The 14,453-nt window shown below is 44.2% G+C and overlaps 1 protein-coding gene across 1 annotated transcript; it reads left to right on the top strand.

Annotated features, from left to right (window-relative positions):
• Nucleotides 1-3,013: 3,013 nt before the first annotated feature.
• Nucleotides 3,014-12,546, top strand: fam8a1b (family with sequence similarity 8 member A1b). The gene is made up of 5 exons (XM_007903181.2): nucleotides 3,014-3,548; nucleotides 6,237-6,357; nucleotides 8,037-8,160; nucleotides 9,206-9,345; nucleotides 10,550-12,546. Exons 1-5 carry the CDS (start codon nucleotides 3,014-3,016, stop codon nucleotides 10,692-10,694), a joined length of 1,065 nt encoding a protein of 354 aa, XP_007901372.2. The 3' UTR covers nucleotides 10,695-12,546.
• The last annotated feature ends 1,907 nt before the right edge of the window (nucleotides 12,547-14,453 follow it).

Here is a 14,453-nt window from a genome sequence, read left to right as displayed (position 1 = left end):
CGTTAAGAAACAGAACATAGTAAACCATTCGTTCAAATGTTGTTGTGTCACGATTTATTTAAATCTCCAACATGCAAATAAAACCACATCCAGGCCAAATAAAATAAATCGAATAAATAAAATTTTAAAAAATGCACTTTGCTTTGAGGCAAATTGACTGTGTGTTTGTAATCATTTAAAACCACAGGCAATAACGCATAATCACAACGATCAGCGCATGTTTTAATTTGCGTCTCATTTTGCAAAATCAATCCTTAGGATTATTGCAGTGTTCCTCTGTCCTTGGTCCCCTCCTTTTCAATATTTATATGCTCCCTTTTGGTGACATCATCCGCAGACATGGGGTTAACTTCCACATGTATGTGGTGACACCCAACTCCACCTCTCTGCCTCCACCCTTGCCTCCAGGACCACTGCTGTCTTGACAGAATGTCTGTCAGACATCAAGTCCTGGATGAGAGCCAACTTTCTTCAGTTGAATGTCAATAAGACTGAGGCTCTCCTGATTGGCTCCTGTCAGCGCCTCCTCACCTCAGGCGCTGACAGCATCACCATCCATGGTTGCATTCTCCACCTTGATAAGCCAGTCCGAGACCTTGGGGTCTTGTTTGACCCTCAACTATCCTTCCTACCCACATCTGCGCCATAACCCACTTTGCCTTCCTCCACCTCTGCAACATTGCCCGACTCCACCATTGTCTCACACCACAGGCCATCGAAACCCTCATACACGCCTTCATTACATCAAGGCTCGACTATGCAAACTCACTGCTTGTCGGCCTCCCCAACTCCTCCATCCAGACTGCAGATCATCCAGAACTCTGCAGCCTGTGTCCTCTCCTGCACCAGGCTCTGCGACCCTGTCACCTCCATCCTTGCCTAACTCCACTGGCTTCCCATCACACAGAGAATACACTTCAAGATCCTGGTCCTCACCTTCAAAGCCCTCCACAGTCTTGCTCCCTCCTACCTCTCTGACCTCCTAACCCCCTACCATCCTGTTCCCTCCCTCCGCTTAGCGGGCCCCGGCCTGCTTCACGTCCCGCCATGTTCGTCTCACTATTGGCGGGCGGGCCTTCCGCCATTCTGCCCCCACCCTCTGGAACTCCATCCCGCAGTCCCTCCATCTCGGCCCCTCCTTCAAGACCCTCCGCTTCAACCCTGTTTCCCCCCCTGCCTTCCACCCTCCCCCACCCCAACCCTCAGCTCGGGTCCGTAACTCTGTCTGTCCAGCGCTTTGGGATGTCCTCCCGACGTGAAAAGTGTTATACAAATGTAATTTTGTTGTTGTTCTAACCATCACATGTTTGAGCTTAAAAGCCTATTTTGATGTCTGTTCCTCTAATTTTATAAAAATGTTTCAAACTATGCTGTCTTTCTAGCACTTGGTGATCTTAAATGTCACTCCTATAAGGTTATTCATGTTCACTTTGTTAAAACAATTTGAACTACTATGTGGAAATGTTTTCAATCCAACATTTAGATTACAGGTATTTAGAAACTAAAACTAGGTATGAAAGAAAAGCTTAATTTGTATCTCTCGCTCTCTGTCTATGTGGGTGTATCCCTCAGTTACTTTGCACCTCTCTCAGGCTCTGTGGCTATGGCTCAGTTATATTGCATTATGTCCTAACCTTTGGCTCTTGTCAACTTGCCCATAACACTCTCCTGGAATAGATGCCCTTCCAGGGAGAATACACTCCCAGACACAGGGAAAATCCCCATGTGTGGGCGACTTACGCACATGTATGTGGAACTCCCTGCCTGATTCGGATACTCTTAAGCACGGTGATGGGTTTCTGTATGTGTCAAATACACTCAGACGATGCTGGCTCTTTTAAGAGCAATCTTTTCAGTCCCATCAACCTGCCCTTTCTGTATACTCCTTTTTAGATATCTATCAAGTTTCCTTTTAATGAATTCTGCCCCAACCACCGGTTATTCCATATAATAATAATAATAATCCTTGCATTTGATATAGCGCTTTTCACATGGGGAGGACGTCCCAAAGCGCTTCACGGAACACACTGTAAAGTGAATTGACCGTATATTTGTGGGCGAACGCGGCAGCCAATCGCGCACAGCAATGTCCCCACAAACAGTCGTGCATTGAAAATGACCAATTTATTATTGTTCTCGGTTTGTGGAGGGTTTGTTATTAAGCGTATCCCAACTGCATGTGAAAACACTCTTAACCGCCCTCGTTTGCTGACTTGCTATTGATGCTCTCCCTCCCTCCCTCTCTCTTGGACTCCGTCAGCCCCTTTACACACACAAACCCTCCCCCTGCGCTGTGTTGGGGTGTACGTGCTTCTTCAGCCACAGACACTTTGACAGCACTGGGAGTGCAACGTCATCCTCAGCCGAGCAAGTCCACTGCCAGCCACACGGGGGGAGGAGAGAGCGAGAGCGAGAGAGACGGAGGGACGAGGAGTGGGAGGAACCTCTTTGCACCATTGCAATGTTGAACGTTACGTTTCACACACTGACCCGTTCCTTCTAAAGCCGAGGCTGCGGGTGAAGTCTGTCCTGGGAGTAGGAAGGGAAGCGCCTCCTCCTCCTCCTCCTCCATCATCATCCCCTGAGTTGCAGCGCGCGCCGGCGCCCGGGGGCTCGCGTTCCATCCTCGCGTTCCATCCGCCCCGGGCTCGCGTTCCATCCGCTGCTCCCGGGGCTCGCGTTCCATCCGCTCCCGGGGGCTCGCGTTCCATCCGCCCGGGGCTCGCGTTCCATCCGCTCCCGGGGGCTCGCGTTCCATCCGCTGCTCCGGGGGCTCGCGTTCCATCCGCTCCGGGGGCTCGCGTTCCATCCGCTCCCCCGGGGCTCGCGTTCCATCCGCTCCCGGGCTCGCGTTCCATCCGCTCCGGGGGCTCGCGTTCCATCCGCTCCCGGGCTCGCGTTCCATCCGCCCGGGCTCGCGTTCCATCCGCTGCTCCGGGGCTCGCGTTCCATCCGCTCCGGGGCTCGCGTTCCATCCGCTCCGGGGCTCGCGTTCCATCCGCCCCGGGGGGCCATGGCCACACCTCCGCCTCCGCCGCCGCCGCCGCGGCGCCCCGAGCGCTCCGGCGCGGGCGCGGCTCCGGCCCCCCACCGGCCCCGGGGCGGCCCCCGCGCACGGCCCGCGGCCGACCGCCCGGCCGCCAGCGCCGGGGAGTACTCGAGGAGGGTGCAGGAGTGGCTGTGCCAGTACTACAGCTACGTGCAGTGGCAGAGTTGGCTGCTGATGGGCGCGGCCGCCTTCCCCCCCCACAGCACCGCCGCCGCCGCCGCCTTTCCGCCTTATTCCCCGACCCATTACACCGCGCACGTCAGACAGCCCGAAGGAGGGGAGGCGACCGCACTCACTGCTGCCAATAGCCCGTACAACCCCTTCCCCCCGTACACTCCTTACTATGGGGTCCCCCCATCGGGGCAAACGCCTCCGGGCGGCGGCGGCGGCGGAGCTCAGCAGCGGGAGCAGCAGCGGGAGCAGCGGGAGGTGGTGGCGGCGGGTACACGGCTCCCGGCCGCTCATGCACAGCCACAGGCGGGGAACCCACCGCCCGGAGGTAAGAGACGTTGCACCACTCACTCACTTCACTTCACTCACTTCACTCACTCACTCGTCTGGACCTTCATCTCCAGATGTTGGTGCAGATGGGTCTTCTTAACAACAACAACGACGACGACATTATATTGGTGCAGCACCTTTCAAGTCCAATGGGGCTGGAGGTTTGTGTAGGTGAGATGTATGGGATTCTCAGTTGTTGGGGATATTCTGGATCTTGGTGATGGGTTTCCACCTGTCAGACCAAAACATACCTTAATGTGGGTTTAGCCCACATCCAGTTGTTTTTTCCCCCTCTCTCTCTCTCTCTCTGTGTTCAATATTAACGTGAACTTCAGAGACAGTGCAGATTCGAAGTGACACGTAGTTGCAGTCCTAATAGAGTTGAGGTTTTGCACACAAACGTTTCATAATTGCAATTACAACTTTGCAATTAAAGAGTGAAGGATTATTATTTCTCTCTCCTTTCCCGGGGTGGGGGGGGGGGGGGGGGGGTTCTGCTGGGAGTGAATACGATGGCTTCCTTCCATTAGAATAGCTCGTTGTGTAAACCTACATCGCGGTCTCAGTGAAATATTGGACGACAGGGAAGAGAGGACATAGCAAAACCTAATGCGGTCCCCACTCAACGTGCACTTATACTTCTCAAACAATTGGTAGCAAGAAGTCTGTCTCATTTCTCTTCCCCCCCCCCCAACAATCCAGGGATGCTGAAGCCAGTCACACTTCTTACTTGACTGAGATTAGTGAATTCAGCACAGATTGGGAATTGAGCCCATGTGCTTTTGGCCTTTTGTTATCGTGCCAACCTGTACCATACTGTGTCTTTATTCAGTAGGCCTGTGAGTCACAAGTTTTAAGTTCTTTGGTTTATAGGTAACAATTTGCCGGTCTTTTTTTGATCAGGTTAAAAGATAAATGGACATACCTTCTCATTGATGTCCCAAACCTGTCTTGGGTGTGAACGGGACATTCAGAATCAATCTATGGATATCAGTTTGGGGCTCATTTGTCAATAAATTAATATTTAAAGAATCAACGTTCAGGAATTAACACTATGTTGGGTTGTTTGCTTGCAGTTTCGACTGACATTCCAGTGCAGAGCTGGAGAAGTGCTGCATTGTCAGATATGTCTTCCTTTGGATGAGACATTAATCCTGCTTGTTCAGGTGTATGCTGAAGAACCCATAACACTGTGCAAAACAGAAGGGAGTTCCAGAACCCATAACACTATACAAAACAGAAGGGAGTTCCTCCCAGTGCTCTAGCTCACAATCCCCAGATAAATTGGTCATGTTACTGTTGTGGGACATTGCTGTGTGCAAATTGGCCGCTGTGTTTCCTTACAAAATACATTACACCAGAGAGCAATTTCTTGCGAAGAACTTTGAAATGTTTCAACATTAAAGGCACTAAATCAAATAGATCCTGGCTTGCTGCTTTGGAGGAACAAGCTATGATAATGATGACTGTATCAAATGAAAGGATTTTTATTACTGGAACTAACCTTTTAACTTGAAATCATTGAGATGTTCTGCATCGAAAGGCAGTATTGGTCATTTTATTTGGACCCTGCATTTCAAAGAAATTTTCTATATTTCCCCTTAATATCCGGTAGACAAAGAACTCAGAAAATTGATCCACTCTGGCCATGTGTGTAGAGCTCAGTCAAATATAATAATAATAATAATCCTTGCATTTGATATAGCGCTTTTCACGTCGGGAGGACGTCCCAAAGTGCTTCACAGAACACACTGTAAAGTGAATTGACTGTACATTTGTGGGCGAACGCGGCAGCCAATTGCGCACAGCAATGTCCCACAAACAGTCGTAGATTGAAAATGACCAATTTATTATTGTTTTTGGAGGGATTATTATTAGGAGTGTGGAGTAAGGAAACTTGCCCAAGGTTTCGCCCTCTGCCTGGAATTGAACTCAGGTCTTTCACTTGCAAAGCGAGTGCTCTAACCACTGAGCTACAGGACTCCACCTACAACAACTTCGGAACATTACAGTAAACTCCTGATAACTGGACCTTGACTTCCAATATATTCAATATTCTGTTAAGCTCTTTGAGACTCCTCAACGACATGATAAGGCACTATATCAAATACAAGGATTATTATTATAAATTGGGGAGGAGGTAGGTGCTAGTGGACGAGAGATCAGAGAAAGCCAGGAGTGGGACTCATAGCAGGTTAGCAGGTCATGGAGATAGGGAGGAGCAAGGCCGTGGAGGGCTTTGAAGGCGAGGACAAGGATTTTGAACTCCATCCTCTGGGAATGGGGAGCCAGTGGAACTGGACGAGGATGGGGGTGATGGAGTCAAGGAGAAGACTTATCTATTTGCAGTAAACCAACATCCCATCTGCCTTTTAAGATGGAACATTATACATCACATGACACTATTGGAAAATAGAAAGGAGGTTGTCCCCAATGTCCTGGCTAATAGTCCTCCAGGTAAATTGGTCATTCACCTCATTGTTGTTTATGCAAATTTGCTACACACAAATGAGTTTTGGGCATCAAAAACAGTCAGTACACATAACAGTAATTGTCTGCAAAGTTTTCACTATGAAAATGCACACTCTTTAGTTATCGGTCATGTACTTGAATGTTCTCATGGCTGTGCTGTGTGTTTTTGAGTTTGATATATTTTAAGAGATGAATATCTGTCTTTGTTTTTTAGGCCGTGAGTACACCATCCCCTCATTGCTGCAGAGGTTTCTTGCAGAGATGGTGGACTTCCTAATTCTTTTTCTGCTGAAGGCAGTGGTGGTACTGACAGTAATGCATATCTGTGGAATCAAGTAAGTACCATCTACAACAACTGTTTATATTTATATTGCACCTTTCAAGGCAGCGGAGCATCTCAAAAGTGCTTTACAGAGTGGAGTGGCCTGGGTGCCTGAGCTGGTGCAGGATTGGGGGTGAGGGAAGAGAAAAGGTGACCAAAAGCGCAGTGGAAAATATAGCCCTGCTGTTTTTTTTAAAACAAAGTTTTAGATTTGCTGAAACTTCCAAAATGTAGTTGAAATCTGCATAGGAATGGTAATGAGGAATATTGTCAGATTGTTAGTAAAGTCACCAACTGGTTTACAAAAACAAGATTAATCTCAGTTTTTCCAACAAAAATTAAATCTCAAACCTTACAAGACACCCCTCTTACAAGACACCCCCTAAGAAAAACACACACAGTGCAAATGTGTCAAGTAGAACACTCAGCTTTCCTGTAAAATACATATGTTTTGGTAATAGATGATTAAGATAGACAGCCGTTGTCCTGAGTCACTCCACCTCGTCTGCTCCATTTGGTACAAAACATGTGATTATCTTTCAGGTTGGGCTTCATGAAGATATTCTGTGAATTGGGATTTTTTAAAAAATAGTTTTTTTTAAAAAGAAGAAATTATGATTCCAGCGGTGTTTGGTAGTACTAGTTAATTAACCATACTTACCAGTAGAATTTTGTAATCATCAGCATAGATGCATTTGTAAGAGTTTGGTTGTCTTCTCTCTTGGTGTCAGCTGCAGATTTAACTGCCTTGCAAATCCAATTCATATATTTATACAAGGATCAAGAAGAAGTGGAGTCCTGCAGCTCAGTGGTTAGAGCACTCGCCTTGCAAGCGAGATACCTGGGTTCAATTCCAGGCAGAGGGCGAAACCTTGGGCACGTTTCCTTACGCCACATGCCTAATAATATATTCTGTGAAGCGCTTTGAGATGTCGAGAAGACGTGAAAAGCTCTATATCAAATGCAAGGCTTAATATAATAATAATAATAATAATCCTTGCATTTGATATTGCGCTTTTCACGTCGGGAGGACGTCCCAAAGCGCTTCACAGAACACACTGTAAAGTGAATTGACTGTGTATTTGTGGGCGAACGCGGCAGCCAATTGCGCACAGCAATGTCCCACAAACAGTCGTAGATTGAAAATGACCAATTTATTATTGTTTTGTTTTTTGGAGGGATTATTATTAGGCTCTGTGTGGAGTAAGGAAACTTGCCCAAGGTTTCGCCCTCTGCCTGGAATTGAACTCAGGTCTCTCGCTTGCAAAGCGAGTGCTGTAACCACTGAGCTACAGGACTCCACAATATGGTTTAATAAAGGACAGTCAACACGGATTTGTCAAAGGCAGATCGCGTCTGACAAACCTAACAGAATTTTTGGATGAAGTGACTGAGAGGGTGGGTGAAGGTAGTGCGGTAGACGTAGTTTATCTGGATTTTCAAAAATATAAGAAGGTGTTGATGCCCATGTGGCATCTCACTCATTACTCTCTTTCTTCCCCTCCCCCCAATTCAACCTTATTCCCTTATGGATATCGTCTGCTTCCTTTCAACAGTTTGCTAGTTGCTAATAGCCACTTCCATATGTGTTGTGGTTTTATTGGAAGTGTGACAGAAAATCTTCACTGTTTAGATTTTTTTTCAGGCAGCATTGATTTAATATTGTCACATTATGTCTGTTTGCATGTACAGGGATCTTTCTAAGTTTGCCTTGAATTACATAATTGAAGAAATTGATGAAGACACATCTTTAGAAGATCTTCAGAGGATGATGGCTGTAGCGTTGATGTACAGACTATTAGTCTGTGGCTATGAGGTAAGGCACTTATTGGTCTCTGGTGGGGAAGAGAGCATCATAACTCCAGCTGGTACTAATTTGCCAATACAAATAGCCCTAGTCCAGATTTGTGTAGCGGTGTGTGGATCTCCGGTTTAAATGCTGAGTACCAGAGATGGTCTGAAAGTCAGAGGAGAGGTGCAGTGCTGCTGTGAGTGTCTTTAAGACAGTACTTGGGGCATGTTGGGAGTTCTATATTAGTTGCTTGGTGTGTGTGTTTGTGTATGGAGAAATCTATAATATTATCTCTGAGCAAACAGCTTTTGACATTTATTTAAGCATCACATAAAAGGATAGGTTGGTGTTGGGAGCTGAGTTCAAATATCAGGTAGTGAGCATTGTTTACTATCTTACATTCAGAGTTGAAACTCTAGTCCTTGCACTTGATATAATACCTTTCATGTGAAGCGAATGTCTCAAAGTGAGCCACAGTATGTACTTTAAAGTATAGTGACTGTGCTTTTGTAGGCAAACCTGGCCCCTCATCAGTATATTGGAATTTCAGCCTGAGTTGCGAGTTCAAAGTCTCGAACCTCTTACTCATAGGCAACAATGCCATCAGCTGACCCAGGCTATGAAAATCCATGTTTAACTTCACATGACATAATTAGATATTGTCTTCCTTTTTATCCAATGTCACAGAATGTTCCATAACAAACAATAAGAGAGCCGTTGCCTTTTGTGTAGAATTGGATAATACATCAGGAAAGCCTTGGAACATTTTGCATTCTTTGGGTTCAAACTGAGGGTTGGGTTTCCCAAGTCCAAAGAGCTTCTTTCATATTGGTTGGTGTGTGTGTGTGTGTGTGTGTGTAACTCTTTTTAACAGTCGGAAGGTCTCACAACCATCTCATAGCATTAGACAGTACAAAAGTTTGCATTTGAAATTTGCTGGCCAGGGAAGTAATACAAGAGCAAAATGTGGAACGAGATTAACTTGTGAAAAAGTAAGTTATTGCCAGTAGTTATAGAAATGGCTTTTGAAGTGGCTCTGAATTGAAACGGGTTTTGTCTCCGTGTCTAGATCATTTGCCTTTGGGGGGTAGGAGGAGCCACCCCAGGCAAGTTTCTGCTTGGATTGCGGGTCGTTTCATGTGACAACTCTGTACTGGTTGCCCCTAACAGGGTTGTTGTGATACCGGCACAGAACATCAATCTTTCCTCGTGAGTAAAATCACTTCAGAATAATTGATCTGCAATTGCTTTTACAATGTTATAGCCATTTTATTGGTGCAACACATGTCGGAGAGGGTGTGACACAGCTCTGTAGCTTGAACGAGCAACAATTTATATTTATATAGTGTGTTTCACATAGGACTAATAACTTGCAGCGCTTTACAGTAATGGGGGGGGGTCAGATGTGGAGCAGGGGAGAGGAGGAAAAGGGGATGTGACTATAGGTGTCAAGAGGCAGGATTTAAGGCCGGACTTGAAGACTGAGAGGCGGTGAGACATACAGGTAGAGCGAGGGACCTCTAGAGGTTAGGGGCGTAGAGTCTGAAAGTTTGGCCACGGATGGTGGGAGAGGGGTTGTGCAACAAACCAGATAATAGTTAAGAACATGTCTGGGAGCGCAGAGCAAGTAGATAAGACCATAAGAAAAACAGATGGGGGTCTTAGATATAGATGCGTTGAATATGAGAGCAAAGAAACAGTGTATTCATAATAATAATAATCTTTGCTTTTGATATAGCGCCTAATAATAATAATAATAATCCTTGCATTTGATATAGCGCTTTTCACGTCGGGAGGACGTCCCAAAGCGCTTCACAGAACACACTGTAAAGTGAATTGACTGTATATTTGTGGCGAACGCGGCAGCCAATTGCGCACAGCAATGTCCCACAAACAGTCGTAGATTGAAAATGACCAATTTATTATTGTTTTTGTTTTTTGGAGGGATTATTATTAGGCTCTGTGTGGAGTAAGGAAACTTGCCCAAGGTTTCGCCCTGCCTGGAATTGAACTCAGGTCTCTCGCTTGCAAAGCGAGTGCTCTAACCACTGAGCTACAGGACTCCACATCACGTCTTCGAGATGTCTCAAAGTGCTTCACAGAATATACTGTAAAGTGAATTGATTGTATATTTTGTTGGCGAAACGTGGCAGCCAATTGTGGACAGCACAAACAGTCGTGGATTGAGGAACCAAATTGTTTTTATTACCAAATTATTACCTGCAAATCATGCGTTATTTCCCCATTTATAGCTTTTTTTGCTTATTGTTTTGGTTATATAATATATTTTTTAATATATATGCAACATTTGTTTTCTGACTTTTCCACAGATAAAATATTACATTCACTAAACTTTTCTTTGAAGTTGGCTTTGTTAATATTTCCTAAATGCTCACTTTTCTTTCCAAATTAGGTCTGCAATACGAGCACTGATCAAGAATTTCTCCATTGCCTTCTTTTTCCCTGCCTTTGTTACGCTACTCTTCTTTCAACACAACCGTACAGCGTATGATATCGTAGCTGGAACCATCGTGGTAAAGAGAAATGGCGCAAGATGAGACAACACAGGGTGTTTCCAATTTACAGTTTCCTATATGTTGGATGACTGCAACAGCACAAGAAGAAAGGGAAAGAATTACCTAATCAGGAGCCACCGATCATTTGAAACAGATGCTGAATATATGAAAAATTCAGTTTGAGAATGAAAACATTTGCATTATCTCAGACTGCACTAAAGGCAGGAGTTGACTTGTTCTTTAGAATTCTATCTATTTTGAAGGCTGGCAATATGGCATTTGAAATGAAGGATATGCAAAATCTCAAAATTAGAGCATCGCAATTTTGCAGGAAGAGATAGTTTCAGTGTGGTGCGGAATTGGATTTGTCACTGACTATTAGCATTTTTCATTTGCTGTATCAGCATTCTTTCTTCATCACAGTTGAATTTGGTTTTCAGTAACAATTCCTGCAATGCATTCATTTTCTGTGGCTGCTTTGGAAAACTCAACCATTTTTGATCTCTTAAAGAAAACGTAGGCCCTTATCACTAAGCAACTAACCGGTCAGGCTTCAAAATAGCCTTGACCACTAAGCAGTCCACATTTGGATGATAGTTGTTATCAGCTTTACTCCAAAATAAGTAACGGGAAAAACAGTATTATTTAAGAGATTTTTAGGATGATTCCCTTGTCGATAATTTTTCTGACCTTGGGGGAACATGTGTACCAGTCTGTTTATGCCATTATAAGCGCACACAGTAAGATTGCATACATTTACTGACCTGCAGGGCTTTGTTGCTTCGGGTAAGTATCTGGAAGAAACAAAACCTGCTGAGAATTAACCCTGAAAGCTTTTGCTTCCTTGTTTCTGTGTTAAAAGTATCGGTTGCTTTGAAACCTGATGCCAATTTTGCAATGATAATATTTAATTGCTCAGTGTTAGAATTAAAACAATTTGTTCCAATTGGCTTCCTAGGAAAACCATGCTCTTATATCCATTTATGAGTGTTTTGATCTGCTAATTTTGATGAGTTTTTAAATTAATATTTTGTATATATTTGAATTGTATAGCTTTTTATCTAAAGAAAGCATTTCAGAAAACTACCATTTCACAATGAATTCTAAGCTTGATTCACGCATTAATTTGTGCATTTGTGCATTATTGCACTGGGTACGCTATCTAATGCACCTCCAACTATAATTTACACAGAGAATACTTTATCTGATGAATTTTCACATGCCTTGTGTGAATGGGTGTGAGCACATAAAATATCTAATCTGAAAAGGCTGATCCATAGGGAGACCTAACCAGGACGGTGAAGAGAGAAACTGGTTAGCGAACATAACGTTATCAATATAATATTGACTGCAGCAAAAACAATTGCTCTTCTACAGTGAGACCCACTGGTTAATTTTGTGACATCACAGCACAATACTTTGACCATTTATATTCCTCTTGTAAAAATCTATTTTATTGTGGGAAGGTCTAAACTTTATTTACTGACAATTTAAAGGTGCTGTATTAAACTTAGCTTTCTTAGCCATTTTGGGGACTTTATATTTTATATTAATTTAAGAAAAACTCAGACTGCCATTTCATTCAGATAAAACCTTGTGTTGTGTTCCTGCCTTTAATTGCAGTTGTACAGATGTAGTTCTGCAGTGTGGGATAGTTAACCTCTGTGCCAAGCAAGTCACAAGAGTGGGCAGAATGTACCCTCTGGAACTTTGTTAACCAGAGCCTAACCAAATCTGATCGTATCCTGTACTTTAATGTAGAGCTTTTCTTTGTTCAGTGTCATTGGCATTGAATCTTTCTCCTCCCCCTCCCCCATAATTTAATAGAACAAGTGTTAGGGATTAACCTTTGGGTTGTTTTAGTGAAGTAATAAAAATGAGACTTTTTCTTGCACAGTGCTTGGCCCAATGAGTTAGTACTGGTGTTTATATACTACAACAGCCTCCACCCCATAATATTCTCTGTTCTCTTCTCCCTCTTTTATGTGTCCAGTTTCCTCTTAAAGACACATTTTGCTTCAACCACAGCTTCCAGAAATGAGTTCAACATTCTCGCTAATCTCTGTGGGAAGAAGTTGCTCCTAAATTCTCTTTTTAGATCTACCACAAGCAATTTTATACTTATGCCCCCTTGTTTTGCACTCACCAACACATGGAGACAGCCTACCAATGTCCACCCTCTTGAATCCTTTCATAATCTTACTGTTTTTAAAGTGATAACAGTTTTAAAAAGTCTCCTGTTCATGTGTGTTAGCCTGGCTCAGTTGGTAGCACTTTCATCTCTTGACTTAAAAGTTTGTGGGTTCAAGCTCCATGTTGGGACTTGGGATCAGATAGCCTAAGCTGACACTCCAAAGCAGTGCTGGGGTTGTGTTGCAATATCGGAGGTGCCATTCTTCGGCTGAGCCGTTAAACTGAGGTCTCATCTGCCTGTCCATGGCACTATTTGAGAAGAGAGTTTCTCCCAGAGCCATGGCCATAATCCCCCAAAATAAAATCGGTCACTCATTCTAGGACTGTTTATGGGACACTGCTGTGTGCAACTGGCTGCTGCATTTTGCCCACAAAATACACAATCAATCCACTTTACAGTATACCCTGTGAAGCGCTTTGTACAGTGTAGATTGGCTAGGAGGCCTTGGTAACAACAAAGGTTTGTGTGTAGTAATTTTTAAGGTTAATAATAAATCTTGTGTTTGCTCTAAGCTGTCACATGATGGTCTTAGACAGGGCACCAAAACTGGATGGTGTGCATTGATATTTTGACCCCCGCCCTCCACTACCGCCATCATTCAATAGCCTGTGAATAATTCATGGTCTGAGCCCACACTTTAAGAATGGCCAATTGGGAGCGAGATGACAAACTTAATGTGGATGTGCAGTAAGTTTGAGAGAAAAATTATATTGGGATGCAGTGTTAATGATTATAGGGCAGAGAAGAGCCCTGCAGTTTTACTCAAGGTTCTAATATTGTTTATAATAAACATAGATTACATTTATTGTCTGTAATAAGCTTTGTTTAAAGCATATAATTTATCAAACAGAAGTTCTTCATTAACTATGTCTATTGTAATGTATTTTTGCCTGTATGTTGTTTCATTCATTTGTCACCTTGAACAAAATAAAACTGCATCCAAAAATTGATCAAGTTATAGTACTTAAACCTAACAATCAATTAATGACCTCGTGTCAGACTGGCTCTGTTAGTAGCATTCTCATCTCTGAGTTAAAAGTTGTTGATTCAAAGCCACACATTGGGACTTTGAGCTCGTAGACGAGGCTGACACTGCAGTGCTCCTTCAGCACTGCATCAGAGTGTCAGAGGTGTTGTCTTTCAGATGAGACATTTAGCCGAGGTTCCATCTGCATGTTCAGATAGAATGATAAATATTCCATAACACTAGAAAAGATACAGGAGTTTCTCCTGGTGACCTGGTAAAAAAAAATTTTCTGTATATTGCTGTGAAGCACATTGAGATGTCCTCCTGAAATGAAAGGCACTGTATCAAATGCGATTATTATTATTAATCTTTCTGGCTGGGGGGTGGGGGTTACCGCTAGCTACCTCTCCCAGTCTACCGCTACCCCCTGCCCACCTCCCCCTCGTATCCCGGCTCCTACCCACCCTCCCTACACATCTTCGACCCTGTCTCCCCCTCTTACCTCATCTCCATCTTCTCAAAAATAAAGCTCACCACCTGCTCCCTTGACCCCATCCCCCGCCCTCTCCCCACCTCCTGGCCCCTCTTTTAACCAACATCAGCAACCTCTCCTTATCCACTGGCACTGTTCCCACCCCCT

Source organism: Callorhinchus milii, unplaced genomic scaffold (assembly GCF_018977255.1).
Source record: "Callorhinchus milii isolate IMCB2004 unplaced genomic scaffold, IMCB_Cmil_1.0 Scaffold2, whole genome shotgun sequence".
NCBI lineage: Eukaryota > Metazoa > Chordata > Chondrichthyes > Chimaeriformes > Callorhinchidae > Callorhinchus > Callorhinchus milii.
The sequence above is the reverse complement of the archived record's forward strand: the minus strand, read 5'-3'. Positions and strand labels throughout refer to the sequence as shown.